General features: G+C 39.4%; 1 protein-coding gene across 4 annotated transcripts in view; it reads left to right on the top strand.

The window, feature by feature from the left end:
* Positions 1–13,294, top strand: part of ZNF804A (zinc finger protein 804A) — a 157,893-nt gene extending 144,599 nt beyond the window's left edge. Inside the window, exons 3-5 of one of the 4 annotated variants that reach the window (XR_006164575.1) lie at positions 3,207–3,337; positions 5,799–10,520; positions 12,074–13,294. Coding sequence is in view for 1 of the 4 variants with exons in the window: in XM_042784339.1 (XP_042640273.1) it covers positions 3,207–3,337; positions 5,799–9,099 (3,432 nt within the window). In the remaining 3 variants the exon portion in view is untranslated. Of the gene's footprint in view, positions 1–3,206; positions 3,338–5,798; positions 11,752–12,073 lie in introns of those variants that run through there. The other 3 variants (XR_006164576.1, XR_006164577.1, XM_042784339.1) reach the window with 3 other exon arrangements.
* The last annotated feature ends 2,512 nt before the right edge of the window (positions 13,295–15,806 follow it).

Genomic DNA, 15,806 nt, shown 5'->3' with positions numbered 1-15,806 from the left:
CTGCTAATTATTTGCTTACTGATCCATGGAAGCAAAAAAACATAACAGGCATTAAACGAACGATTGAAATTAGCACTGGTGAATAGATCTGCCATGTGGAAAGACATAAAAATGTTAAGAAAAAGATGTTTCTTAGTAATAAGGCACACTTGTGTTTTTATTACCACCATTTACTTTGAACAAGTTTTGTCGAGGCCTTGTGATACTCAGAATGCCTGGACTAATGGCATTTTACTTATATTTGGGTAATATCTCATTTTCATTTGCATAATACAAGCAAACCCAACAAAATACAAATATAGGGCTGTATAAATGCAGTGCTAGCAGTCAGTAGCATGACAAAGTGCAGTAAGGAAGTGCAGGTGATGATAGTTTATCAGACGGCTAAATAAAGACAAATGGAAAATAACTGCAATATAAAAAAATTGGGACACACATTTTCTCGCTTAGATGACATTTTAAGTATAGAAAATAGTATTTTTTGGAAACTGCCCAATCAGGCCTCAAACCAAGGTGCATGTTTTGTGATTTACAGCTGAGAAAAGTTCCACTTATATTTTTGCTGAGTAAAGTCCTCAAGAGTTACTGAGGCATAATCCATATAGACTGTTGAAGCTCTTCAAGCTTCAAGACTGAGATACCAGTTGTAAGAAAAAAAAAAAAAAATCCACATTGTATAACTAGGTCATATTCTGCTAAGACCAGTTTTCCGTACAGGAAAGGGGCAGGGTATTTGATGGGAGTTCTGACAGAAGGAGAGCTCTGAAACAAGTAGTTCTCCAGAAGAGAAGAGCAGGCAGTCCGACGCAAAGGCTGTGCACACAAAACATTGACAACTACTTGTGGCAATCAGGGAGAACAATTCAATTACTTGAAATTTCTGAACAGTTCTGTAGGAGAACCGGTATGTGCTAAACAGCTAATGATGGATCAGGCTGACGAGAGGCTCATATCAGTAAAATGATGTTTGCTTGGCAATGATAGGCATGAAACGCACCTTCTGTGCCTCCAAGATCAGGTAAAACTTCCTTTAACAGCACTGTCCCTATTCACTGTGAGTGAGACTGTGCTTGCACCCTGAAACATGGAGTCCTGTTAACTTTCAGCAGTAAGAGAAAAGGGGTCAAAATCTGGTCAGGATCAAATCACTAATTATAATCATCCCAGTAATTACAGTAGAGTGCTGCTGGTGGTGGGTGATTATGGATTTGTATGCACCTTAGCTTCTCCTTTTTAACCTTGTGAAAATGCACCCTTTTGTCTGTCTTTTATTCTGCTTTGTTGCATACTTCTTTCCATATACCATGGAGGGGAAAAAAACCTGAAGAATTGTGGAGCTCTGCAAAATGGAATGAAATCCTGTCTTTAAATGCCAAAGGCAGGAGGGTGGGAAGAGGAAGGAGCAAACTTCATCCCTTCGCTAGTATTCTGAGTACTCAGAAGTCACCTGTGAAATTAAATACTTTGGGTTTCACGAGTAGCTGGTGGGAAGCAGGGTCAGTATCATACTATCTTTAGAAAAACATGAATGCGCAGGGGTAAGAAATGTTCTACAAAGATGCGTCACATTTCAAGCCTTTTTTTTTAAAAAAAAAATCTACTGTACATCCAGTTTTGAGTGAATTTATAAACTTTACGCTGTATTAGCACAATAAAACAAATTTTGATTATAAAATGTAAATGATAGAAGTGATTACCATTCAAATTATTTCTCTGTATCTATCAAGGATATCTTCAAAGGAATATCCAGATATTGTAAAAATAATTCAGAAATTGAAAATAGAGAGTAGTGCTTGTTTTTCTGCAAGCATTTGTTTGCTTTCTCAGAATGTTTCTACATATATTTTTCTTGGCGTTAAATGGACTGGCAAGGTAGCATTAGCATAACCCAAAAGGGCAAAGACAGATTTCAGTGTGTAAATTACTGATGTTATATGAGGGATATTTTTCTCTGAATAGGAAAGAAAATAACAAAAAAGGCAAAACAAAAAATTGAGAAGAAGCAGTAGAGCAGTGTTTATAGAGTTCCTCAAACTCCATTACATGTGTATCCAACATGTGCTTACTCAATACCCCTCAAACAATTTGAAGTTAGAATTACTGCTTTTACAAATCCATGTGGCCGCTGTTCATGGGTGGCTGTTAGCCCTTGGACACTAAAACAGTGGCAAGTTACTGGGTTCTTCACAGAATTGTGGAATTACAGTCTCGTAAAATGATGTCATCTAGACTGTGAGCCATACTGGGGACACACTGAGCAACTCTGCGATACACCAGTGGGGTTTGGGACTTACAGGAATACTTTTCACTGACATGAAGGATTAGGAAAGTCTTTGTGTATTGGCCTTCTGTGATGTAAAGAAAATGAAATGTGGAGAATCAGAGCTGTGCATTTTAATTTCCCCCCAAAGAAACAGGCTGGAGATGAAGTCAAATGAGATACTGGATCGAACCTCAGCATCTGGTTAACTGCTGCCTCAGACACCAGTGAGGGCAGGAAACAAGCTCCTTCAGAGGGAAGATATTCCCATTTCAAAATCCAAGACTTCTGGCCCTTACATCCCACGGGGATCCCTGCTGGGACAGGACCCTTTAACGCCTTTAGTAGCGACCTAGATAGCAGGACAGCGCGCTCTCAGGAGTCTGGCAGATGATACCACGCCGATAACGTGGCAGGGCAGGTCCAGAGGGACCTTGGTAGGCTGGAGAAAAGGGCTGGCAGGGACCTCCTGCGGCTGAGCAGTGACAAATGTGATGCCCAGCGTCTCAGGCAGAAAAACCTGAGATCTAATGTTGGCTGGGCGGTCGACAGGCTACAGAGTGGCTTTGCGGCAAGATACCTGGGGTGGTCTCATTACTTTTTATTACTGTCTCAAAGAGCATTTAGGCTGTGGGGAAGGTTTTTGGGAAGGGAGTCATGAGCAAAGTTCTGGTTGAACATTGCTTCATCCTACTGAGTCTGGTCGACATTAATCACAAAAGCTACAGTAAAATTTTTGAGGTTATGTCTAACCTAGCTAACCTGTCTCTAGCATCTCTGTGTATTTTGGTTATTCACTTGAAATGTATAAATTTGTTGAATGGGTCACTTTGGTTAGGTTCAAAAATAATTTGTGCCATGAGTGCTTACCAGCAAGTAACTGTCATTGTAAGTGTTTCTCATACCTGTTTTTTTTTTGTGTGCATTATATGACTATTTCTTTCAGAGACTGAAGGAACTGAAACAGAGGGAGTTTGCTCGAAACGTAGCATCTAAGTCACGAAAAGATGAAAGAAAACAGGAAAAAGCCCTTCAACGTTTGCACAAGCTAGCTGAGCTAAGGAAAGAGACAACATGGTAAGTGCATAGCTGCTGAAACTTAAAAAATACTTTAAAATAAGCCTTGCACCATTAGCTGATGCTGTGGGATGTAGGGCTGTTGGAGTCCCTCGGCTGGAGCCCCACACACGCATTTTTATGGCATTTTTGAAGGAGTATGTGTACAGTAATTTAATTCACACTATGTGCAGAAATGAATGTTTAACGTTGCTTTTTCAGTGAAGCTAAGATGACATGTATTTTTAGCTTAAAAAAAGATGTGTTTCATATATATTTCATAAAACCAGGCACATTTGCTGAAAGCTGAGTGAACTAGGTCGTGCATTTGCAGGCTGACACTACTTCATTGATGAGGTGAGGAATGCAGTCTGTCTTTCTAGGATGTAAAAGATCTCTGCGATTTAGTTTTCAAACTGCTCGCCTGGGAAAGCATCCAGAAATCTAGTTTTAAATTTCAATAACTGGATTTTTTTTCATATTAGAAGGTAAGTGTTCCTTTTCCCCCTGCTCAGTGGAGTGTTTACCTCCCTCTGCAAAAGTGACTCCTTGCTAGTCATAAATTTTAGTATTGCATGTAGGCATACTGTTGAAATTAATATCGAGCTTGCTAGTTGTGACTGTATTCTCACTTAAATATGACACAGTTATGAGACTGACAAGCCACTGAAAATATATGTACCAACTTTTCACAGTGGAATCTCAGGGGAAAAAAGCAAAAAGTAGATGCTCAAACGTAAATGTTTTCTTTTTATCCAGCCTTCATCTCACCAGGTGAACTAACAGAGAAGTCCAACCAAGTTGTAGCTTTTGTTCAGTGATAGTCTCTTTCTCCATAGTTTAGATGGTGGGCAGCGTGCTGAAACAGTCTGTCTAAACAGGTAGATGGGACATGAATGTTGTGAGGTCTTTTTGACATAAGCAACATGACACCTAATTTTAATTTTTTAATCTTTTTGTGATAACTCATGTAGAGACTCTTTCTCCTCCATCAGTGTTTTAACTGTCCAAATTTAATACTTGAGGTTAGTAGATATTATTCCCCCTAAATGTACTCCAAAATCTGAATCTAGCATATGTCAGGAGAAAGAACTTTTTCCCTTTTTCAGGGAACCATTTCCCTTTTTCCATGCTAGCAAAGCACGGATTTTTCAGGGTTTTGTTGTTTCTGGTTTTGTTGGGTTTTGGTTGTTTTTTTAAAAATATCCTTCTTCTAGTTTCTGAAGGTTAATTTATCTCTGAGCTTTATTTCTCTACTTAAGGGTTGCTGTTTAGTACCACTTAGCATCCTTAGAGGTATGAAGTACACAGACACACAGGATTTTTTAAACTGCTATTTTCTTGGTTGGTTTTGTAGAAGTCACCATTTTATTCTGTTAAAGAAGGGATTTGTGTGGGTTCTTTAACATATATTTTCAATTTATGAAGAACTGGACAAGGCAGGAATTCTCATGAGGAATTACTTTCTCATAAAACCTCTACGTTAATTTCTAGACCCAGTGGATTAAATTCATCATTCTTTATCTCAGCACTTCTTGGGGTCCTAAACAACACCTGCAAGTGTTCCCAATGACCCGTCATCCAGTATTTCTCTGCATTGTAAGATAGAATAATTTGGTTAAAACAACAACAAAAAAAATTGTTTTAACATAGGTCCATTACTCCTAGTGCTGAGCAGTTCATACGGATCCTAGAAAATTGGCAGCTTAAACAGTTTTTGCTCTTCTCTTTGCTTTCCGATTAAGTCAGATAGAACAGATGGGAAGAGGACATGAAATGAAGAACTGAAGTAGACAGTGATAAATTTTTTCTCAAGAGGGATGAATCACTTATTGCACTACTGTCAGCTGAAATACTCTCCCTAATATTATTTTTCCATGAAAGAAATTGCTGAGGTTGCGACGGTTCGGTCTGTGAACACAAATAGGATGGGAGCTGCTGGGTGATTGCCTGTGGGCAGAGCAGCAGTCACTAGGATGATGACTAAGAGGGAAGTGGTCTATGAGATGCTCTCTGTTTTAATATATCTTGTAGCACAAAGGAATGCAAAACCTCTGCTATTTGTAGTAATAGTGTTGTTAACCATAATGGCCTGCTGGGAGGAGAAGCAAGATTTCTAGGGAGGTATACAGTCTCTTACTAGGCCGGTATACAGTCTCTTACTAGGCCAGCCAGTATGTCTAGGAAAAATGAACTACCTTGTAAGAATATTGGCCCCTCAGCTGATAACTTCACATGAAGGAACAGGGGGCACAATATTTACTCTTTTTTTTATATATATATATATATATATATATATATATATGCGCTAGTCAACTGATCTTATTACAAAATATGACATATTTTCATATTCTAAATCTGCATATGCACAGATTCTTCCTCTTTCCTTAAAAAAAAAATCTCATGGTTACCCGTGTAACACCATATTTCTGTCTGCAGTTCTCTGAAAGGTACTGACTCCAAATTTTGCTTTCCTTCCTAGTGCTCCTGGAAGCGGCCCTATGTTCAAATCCACTACAGTGACTGTGCGAGATCATTGCAATGATATCCCACAAAGCGCTGCCATGGAGTCTGCCAACAAACAGGATTTCAGCTGTACATTAATGCACGATGCACAGAACTGTAAAGACGTTGCTTCTGTTATTTCTTCCACTCCTGGAAATGCATGTGGTAATAAATCTGACACTAACAAATGTGGAGATCAGGTTCAGGGAGCCCAAGGACATAGAGTTGGGTTCTCTTTTGCTTTTCCTAAGAAAGCAGCAGTCAAACTGGAGTCTTCAGCTGCCGTTTTCTATGAATATAATGATGAAACGTCTATGGAACACGGGTTCAGCAGAAGAAGTAGGTTTGTTCCAGGAACATATAACCTTCAGTCTCCTTCGGCGGCAGAAATAGTCCTGTGCCCTGAGGAGAAACATAACTGTTTTCACCCACTGGTGGAAAAATGCATAGAGACAGCAGAAGCTCCTGAAGCTCAGGAGGCAAAAGAGCTGGCCAGTGAAGAGAGCAGGGTGCTAGAGAGTCCCATATTAACCCCTGTTGTGTCCCACTCAAGGCAGCTGGTGTCCTCGGACACAGATGGCTGTGGCATTGATGTAAGTGCAGCAGACTTACTGGACCAAACGCTGCCGGCGGTTGCAGACAGTTCTCAGGTCCTGCCCCTGGACTGCAGCAGTTACGGGCTGCGAACAAACAGGGCTCTCGATCAGGAGGTCACGGAGGATTGTTTATCTCTGCAGGATGTTGTGGAAGAAAATGATAAAGAGAGGAACAGTGATTCATCCACAACTGAAACTGAAATAAAAAAGCCAGGGGCAGATGCATTAGTTCCATCACCCCCTGAAGAAGGTAACAGTGGAGCTCCACAAAGCAAACCAGACATGCGCAAGAGACCTTGTGAACCCTTTGTTCCCGTTCTTAGCAAACATGGATCAAATATTCTTCAGTGGCCATCAGAAATGTTAATTTACACAAGTACAGACCCATCGATTTCTTATAGCTGCAATCCTTTATATTTTGATTTCAAGTCATCAAAAGCAAGTGACAGTCAAGAAACACCCAAGCATCAGCCGAACATACCTCATGTGCACCATAAAACTGAGGCCAACCATAGCTTAGTCTCAGATTTTACAAACAAACCTACTTCAGAGTGTGGTGATTGTGAAACGGAAATTACTAAAAATGTGTGCAACTATACAATACCCCTTATAAGTGATGTTTCCCTCATCAGAAATTGTGATCTTGCAAAAAATCAAAATAAAGTGTCCTTGGATGAATCATTCAGGATTAGAAAAATAGAAAAGTATCACATTGCTAAAAATCACTTACGACAAAACACTGTGATAGATGAGAAATATAACAAAGTCTGGATCAAAGAAAGCCATGAAAAATGGCTTCACAAAAGTAGAAAACGGAAAAGGAGAAGAAAATTATGTCATTGTCATCATCATCACTGTGGAGACACAACAGCAGCAGCAGAAATGGAGATGTGCTCAGTGACTGAAAAAGAAATTAGCTACAGAGATGAAAATAAATATCAGCACCTCCAAAACAACCCAGAGAAGTGCAGACATGATGCAGGGAATATCTGGCTAGCTGCAGGTGAGATACAGCAGTCGCACCAAAACCTTGGCATTGAAAATGGTCATAAGAGAGTCATGTCTGCGTCAGATCATGTACACGGCGACAGAGGCTGGTGTAACATTTGGACTGCAAAAGGTAGCGGCCAACACCATGGTTGTAAGCGACCTCACAGAAAGAGCAAAGCAAGCTCTCGGAGGGAGGCCAAGCAGTGGGCTCTGAGTTCCAGGAGGCACAGCTTAAGGTACTCTAGAACATGTTGTAGCTGGAAAGTCAGGAGGTCAAACTGTAGCCCAGAGCATAAATGTTTAGGACACTGCAGTGACGAGAAGAGTCCAAGTCAAAACCCGTCCATAAAGAGAGGTTACAGTGTTCTGACAGAGGAATCTGAAAAATCCCACCGCAAGCGGAGGCAGCATACCTATTCCTCTTCATCAGATGAAAGCTCATCTGGACACACATTATCAGCAGAGGAATATCTAAGGCAAGCGCATACTTTAGGTGCGCATCACAAGGTAAAAGGGAAACACAGAAGAAGGAAAACTAGACTCCGTCATGTATTCCTTGACAGGAGCGCAAGAAGTGAGACCTCCAGACCTTCCAAAGAAAATTCTTCAAATTCTACGTTAAATATTTTGGGGGACTTCTTGACTCAAGACAATCTAGAGGAAACTAATGTGGATCCCAAAGCTAATCATGCAAAAGATACAGATGAAACAATGCAGCTAGAGGAAAGCAAGTCACCTCTAGAAACTGATAGTTCATGTGTGCTGGAAAATGACAAACCGATGGCATGCGCAGCGATGGAGAGCGCTCCGGGTACGTTTTCAGCTGTTGTCACAGGTTCTGCTGCATCTGTTCCTGAGCACAGTGCTCCAGCACCTGCCGGCACGCAGGATGTTCTGCAAGGTGAAAAGAAAAAAGAAAATGCCAACAGTCGTGAAAATCAAGCTTGTTGCAAAGTTCCCCTCCCCAACAGACATTTAGAACAAGCTCCTCCTAAATCCTATCTTTGCCATTACGAACTGGCCGAGCCTATACCGCATGAGAAAGTAAATGAGGTGACCAGTGAATGGGTACAGTGTAGTCCTGGCATATTTAGCAGCCCACCACCCTTGCCATTCAAAGAAGCACATGTAAACAGTCATACCTTTTTAACTACCGAGCAGTTAATAGCCCCCTTCACCCTGCCCGATCAGACATTGATATTCCCTCCAGACAACCACGAAAAATTCAAAGATCTCCCATCCGAGGCGTATCAGCAGATCATGCCACAAAACATGCTGGCCAACAAAGTGAAGTTCACCTTCCCTCCCCCGGCAATCCAGGCTGCGACTTCCCCGCTGCAGCCCTTGCCCTTGCAGCCGCCGCTGTGTTCTACCTCTGTGACCACCATCCACCACACCATCCTACAGCAGCACGCCGCCGCTGCCGCCAGTGCGCTGAAGGTTCTCCAGCCCCACCAGCAGTTCCTCTCGCAGGTCCCGGCTCTTTCCAGAGCGCCTTTACCTCATCTGCCAGTCGGACCGAGGCTTTGCCCGGGGGGCCACGCAGCTTTCGTCGCCCCGCCGCATCTGCCGCTGCTGCCGCCCTCGGTCCTGCACCCGACCCCGCTGGCGTTCCCCCCGCTGCCGCACACCGTCTTCCCATCCCTGCTGTCCCCGCACCCGGCTGTCATTCCCCTGCAGCCCCTCTTTTAGGACGGGCTCTCGGGGACGGGGGAAGGAGCCTTCAGCTGAGCGGTCCTGCCGTTCCTGCAGTCCCCGCGGCTTTGCAGAACGGTTCTGTGAAATAAACTGGTTAAAATTCCTCGTTCCTTGGGAAGCATTTACTGTAAGTATAATGATGCAAACATTCATGTAAAGTTCAGACCTATACTATAACTAAAGCACTGAGTAGTCTGATACTAATATGAACTCTCTCTATATAAGTGAAAATCATGTCTTAGAATATGTATAATGTATATAAAAGATATTTATAGTTCTATAACTTATGTTGTAAAGTATTCACTTTTTGTTTTTTATCTTTGTGTATTTGCACCTATTTAATGTTTAGACAAAGCTGATGCACTATGTTTTGTACTATGTTCTCTGAAACTGTAAATCTAGTGACAAACTATCTCTTGCAATAAATTTTTGTTAACTACTTAAGTATATCAAAAATCTTTCATTATAAGCCTCATGGATGTTGTTCTTCCATGTTCTTCTGCAGCTGAAAAGCATCGTCTACCCCTGCTGTGTTGGGATAATCAGGTTTCCTATACGTCAGTGATTTATCAGGGAGGCTGAGAGGCTAATACCTCGAGGGCAGCTGTCTTACCGAGCGAGAGAGAAAGGGTAATAGATCTGTTTGTGTTAGCGGTTTGATGTCACTGTGACAAATTTTGCCTACTTGTCGTATGTGCACTAACTGCCGACTGTTGGAGCTAATCCCTTTTGTACTAAACCACAACAAGACGATGTAACAAAAATAACGTCAACATTAGAAGGGGACAAAATGGAAAATACCAACGGCAGTTTGCCTTCAAGGGAATATTGCTTATAGCAGAAAGGTAGAGCACAGGGAAGGTCTGGGTTCCACCAAGCATCCTTTCTCTGGTCACACAGAGCCCCTGGTGGGGGACAGACCTGTCAGAGCGAGGTCCTTGCTGCCTCTGCGGGCTGTGAAGGTAGCAGGAGTGTGTGAGCGTGAAGGGGAGGTCAGGAATAGTTTCACGTGGGGAACCCACCAGGGTTTGATACAAATTCTTTCCTCACTTCACCCAACCCCCCCACCTCTTTCCTGCAGCGTTTTGGTAAAGAAATAGAACAACATAGAATAGAGCTTAATTTAAATAATAATATATTGCCGTTATTTCTAACTGTATTTCAGAGACGTCTCCCTACCTCTGTAACCTTTTTATTGCTGTCGAACCTCACCCGGCTTTAGCCAGTGAAACCTTCTCATTTGCTTCAATATGAGATGTATCAGGCACCACACCTGCGATGGCCCAGAATAAAACCAGAAGTCATTCTGAGATAGAGCCATCTCTTTGAGTTAAAATGAAGTTTTATCATGTGAGTGAAGCTAAGGATTTGCAGCATGACCGTTAGTGCTAGAAGTAGGCCCTCTGTAATAAAAGGTAGGTGCTAGATCTCAAATTAATTACTTCTTTTCACCTTTTTATATAGTATAATAAAATTATATACAGTTGAACTGAAAAAAGAGTAATTTGGGAATATTATTAATATACATTGCATATTAATAGCTACAGACTCTAACCATCTGAAAAGTAATGTTATATCCTAAAACATATATATATGGATATTATTTTCTGCATCTATAGTGTTAGAACTTTACCTGTATCAATATTGCCAGTTTTAGTATAATATTACATTAAAACTATAGCAGACAACATCTTGCCGCTATGATTACAGTGTCAGCTACTCAAGGGATGTGGGATTTCCGTGTCATGCAGTTTCAAAGGGCTAAACTATGTTAGCAAGCAAAAAGTTGATAAGAAAGAGCAGGTGAGGGGTCGAGTTCCGGAGAGCGGCTCGGATCCCCCGCCTGAGGCTGTGGCGTGGAGCGGGATGTTGCTGAGCATCTATCCCTGTAATGCCATAAAGAAGGTGTATTTTCTCTAGTGGTAATTTCAGGTGAATTTGCCCGTTTCTATTTATCTGGTACCTGAAAAATGCAGCATATAGGTGACTTTATACTCCTCCTTTATTTCAAGAGTATGCCTACATAATCTGTGTGTCTCCACTACCTCCCGTAGTACGCGGGTGCCAAGCAGAGGAATCTCCATTTGAAGCTGGCAGGTGCGTGCTGGCTGCTCCCTCCTGCTCCCTCTTGCCTGAGCTGACTCACGCTGCCCTTGCACTTCTGCCCCCGCTGCGGCAGTCAGCACGGGTGGTCCCCTGGGTTCTGATGTCCTATCAAAGACAAAATCCATCTAATTATATAGCAGTACACTTGAAAAAAAGAAACCACGTAGGACAATTACGATTACACGTTGCCATATCCATGCATTTCCGTCTGGCAGGAGATTAAAAATCACCAATTTCAAATTTTCAGTTGCAACGTTCATTGAAAAGTCCCATCTATTAGCTTAGAAGTCCGCATTTTTTCAACAAAATGTTCCAACAGCTTTGAATTTTACTTTTTTTCTTACAATTCAAATTATTCTTTTTCCTATTTTAAGTTGTTAAACAGTTCTGAGACATTGCACAATTATATATTATCTACTGTAATTGCTTTTCAATAGTGTATAAACTACTTAATAAAAGACTAATAACCATCAAATGTAATAACTTTCTAATATGGTATTGCCTTTAGTGCTAGAACTGTTTGTATATGTGACTTCATATGTAAAAGCAAAACCAATATAAAAATAAATCACAATTTAGCTTAAAATTGAACACGCTAAATTAAATGACCTAATAAAATACTCTTTTGAGTTTCTGTTTTATTATTAAATATATAACTTTGAGTAGAAGAGTAGTTCTTCTTTTTCATGTTTTATCTGGTATTTTAGATTAAATGCGTATTTTTATTCCATAACTTCGTAGCCTAATTTGTAAGTAAAAGTGATTGCAAATGCTAAATAACGGAATTTTTATCATTCTAAATAAATTCCACCAAATTTGTTAAATCTAATTAATTTCCTTTTGAATTTTCAAATTTACACAGATCTAATGTGTCTACGTTCCCAGCCAGTTTTCCAGTTTTTAGAATTATTGGGCTATCTTCATAGTGTAAACAGTAAAAGTGATACACCTGAATTGCAAGAATTAAATCTTCAGACCTAAACGAGGTTGCAGGTTTTGTTAAGTGATTTCCCAGAGCAAGCCTACAGAGGAATGCTTGAAAAGTTAATCTGTTCCACTGAGATGAGAAGAGTATCTTTTTTTTTCCGGTCCTTGGAAAGTTGCAATCTGTCCAGACTATGACCTTCTTGGGGACGTACTATTTCTCAGGTAACGTGAGCCATAGAGGAATGGTCTAGAGGAGCTTTTGGGCATTATGGAACATAATTGTCTCGCATTGTTATGGGCAGTTTGGGGTAGTCAAACTCTTTTCTCTCGTCTGTAAGTATATAGAATTTTTCTAATGCTACCAATACATGCAAAGAATCAAATTGTTTGCTTGGTTTCCTTCACAAACTAGAAGCTATGCAAGCTTTTTATTGCTGGGGAGAAATTACCAGATTTCAGATTCTAGAGGAGTGAGCGATGGGTAGTCGCGAATGGGGAAACTGCTGATCACAAACATTGGGAAAAGAAACACCTTTTGCAGAGTGTTATTGAGTGAAAATATTTTTATCATTTGGTGTAATCAAACACCAGTGAAATCATTATGAAGCTATATCTTCTTCACTTGCAATGTTAACTTTTTATTAGTTCATAAACCTTTAACGCTTGTAAAAACGTCATTTGGTTATGGTATTCAAACTAAGCTTTAAAAGCTTAGGGACATCCATTTCTATAATGTATTAATATACATGATAATATGCTTCTTACAGAACATACAACATGGCTATAATTTTTCTGTCAAATTATTTTTCTGTAATTGTGCATTTTTCTCAAAATACATGTTTTGCGTTATGATAATATTTACTTGATATGTTGCATTTAAAATACAGCTTTAAGTTTGCCCAGACTCTTAATTGGTGAAAATCAATGTACAGCTTCTGACTTTGGTGGAATTTCATTGATTTGTACCAACCAAAAATTGCTCATGTTGCAACATTGAGGATTTTGTTAACTGTCCCAGATTAAGGCAATATATTATGACCACGTGAATGTATTTTGAAGATAGTTAGTTGTTTGTAATAAAGGTGGTAAATTTTAATCTACTGTGCATTTTACCATGGTCCTCATAGTCTACATGTTCTAAACTCCATACATTTATTTTCTGATTTCCATTATTGTACATTGCCTAAAGACTTGTATATATGTAGCAGTGCACATATTTATGCAATATGTCTATCAGTTGTAAAATTTTACAAAGCTATATTAACTCTCTTTATTGAAAATAATTACATTTTTACTCTATAAAGGATATATGCTATTTTTAAATTGGGTTACTATCTAAATGTGTATGTTGTTTTATAGATCACTTTGATTTAATGTTTGCAGCAGGCATGGTTTTGTATATTGTCTTACGTCCTTCCTTCTCCGCTTTACTTCAGGAACACTATAAAGTTTTCTCTTTTTCTGTTTGTCTGACTAAGATTATCAGAGTTTATTGGAATTTATATATTTATGAATATGAACCAGGCTTTTTTATTACTTCTAACTGCAAAAATTAATGTACTGACTGTAAGAATTACAACACATCTTACTTTTGTTTCAAGCTTCTGTTTTATTTCATGGATTTTATAAAAGGTTGGGAGAATTTCAACCCTGAGTCTAAATTTTGACCTGTTGGTGAAATTCTGAGACCGATGAGGTCTAAGGAAGCTTTGCTGTATTACTGAGGATTTATTTTGACCTGGGGCATTAGGGCTCTTTATTATTAAAACTCCCAAATACTTGCTGCTTTCAATTGAATAAAAGATGTGGTGTGGAGCACAGTCCAGTAAAGAAAAGTTAATCCATTTTAAATCAATCTTTTATCTCCTTTGTTGTAAGGGTATTTGTGTAATTGATGACCGTAAGGATACATCTTAAAAATTTCTGTTCGATATCATCAGTGTTTTGAAACATGTATATGCACCTTCTATTCTGATACTAAAACGTTCCCCCCCTCCCCAAAAAAATGTTAGTGAAAATGTTGGATTTTCTACCTGTACAGTCTAATTTAGAGGTTTTGGTAAGTAGGTCTACATTCTTACAATATTTAAGTAAAATAATGTATCAATAGTCTTTATTTTTGCTGGGATAAGATCAAAATGTAGAGAAAAACATAATAATTAAGCTTCAAATATGAATCCACAATGGATATAGTATTATTTATGTGGCTTAAAGAAGGTTACTGTTAAATCAGCGGTGGCATTTGTTTGCTATGAATGAGATGTTAAAAGAGAAATTATTTTCTTTTTTTTTTTTTCCTAAGAAGAAAATACATATATTTTTATATCAACTGTAGGTAGTACCTGTGTAACCTTCTCACAGATGAGAAACAGCAAGTAAGTATGGCACATTCAAAATCTTACATATTATAAAGAAACATCTTACATTTCTAGTGCAGTCTTACCTTGGTTTAGTCTGGTGAAATCTCGAGGAAGAATTGGGCTAAAACACAGAAAGTTCTACTTTAAAAGGTCAAGATCCTCTTCTTATGTCGTAAGAAATCAAACAGAGATCCATTTAAATTAGTATATTTGCACTATGAATATAGAGAAAGTGAAACCCAGCTCAGGTCCAATTTTTTTCTTGCAGTGTAAGTCAGATTTAACAGCCTAGGTAATTTGACACAAAACCTTATTGCATGTATCAGACTCTTTTATATATGGCTTTTCTGTCACTGGAGTGCTGGCAAACATGACAGTAAAATCCAGTCTCTTCTCTCATGTTAATAATGCCTGTTGAAATAAAGAGGAGGCAATCACTGTAAGACATTCTGAAAGGGGGGGAAACCTGAATCTGCCAGTACCTAAATAATACTATTTACTTGTGGAATTGTAATTGGAAATAGAAGTTTACTTGGATTTTAGAGTTTATACATATACAAGTGTGCGTATGTATGTTGATATGCACATGCCAGGTTACTGGTTCAGGGTTCTTTTTTCTAGATTTAATTTGCACTTGTAATTAAGTAGTAGTAAAAATAGCTTGTTTGAAAGGTATGCAGTGCAAGAGAAGAAACCACTGAAGGGAGAAATAGTTACACAGAATAAGGAGAGAAAGGAAAAAAAAAAGTGATTCTTGAGAAATAAACCCATCTTTTCCACTCTAGGGTGGAGGGAAGTTGCTTCACTTGCCTTTTATTGTCTGGCTGTATTTTGTCTCTCTTTACCACTTAAGTACCAGTGCTGTTTTCTTCAGTATGCCTTTTGCTAGCTGGTCTGTCAATCCATCAGTGTCAAAAAAAGACAGGATAACGAGAGAAGTTCTGCATACAGATTGCTCTTGATAAAGTCCCTTTTTCCTCTGGAGAAAATATTCACTAGAATGAACCCTCAGTGTGTAATATAAGCACGTTGCGCTCTCTGCCACTGCCTGCATCTGCACTGTTTGCTCATTTTCTGTTAGCTTGTCATTCTCCAGAGCACAAGCAATAAAAAGGAAGGTCTTTTCTTCTAGCACCGTCAGTTTACCCAGATCTGGGTGCAGAGGAACATGTTGGAGGATTAACCACGTTCTTCCCAGCTGATATATTACCGTAAGTGGGAGGAGTCTCACAATCACTGAGCATTTATTTGTCTGTCCTTACCTACTTCAGAATGAATTACATCCAATGTAAAAGAAGCGCGTGAGTT

Source organism: Tyto alba, unplaced genomic scaffold (assembly GCF_018691265.1).
Source record: "Tyto alba isolate M040663 unplaced genomic scaffold, T.alba_DEE_v4.0 Super-Scaffold_7, whole genome shotgun sequence".
Classification (NCBI taxonomy): domain Eukaryota; kingdom Metazoa; phylum Chordata; class Aves; order Strigiformes; family Tytonidae; genus Tyto; species Tyto alba.
The sequence above is the reverse complement of the archived record's forward strand: the minus strand, read 5'-3'. Positions and strand labels throughout refer to the sequence as shown.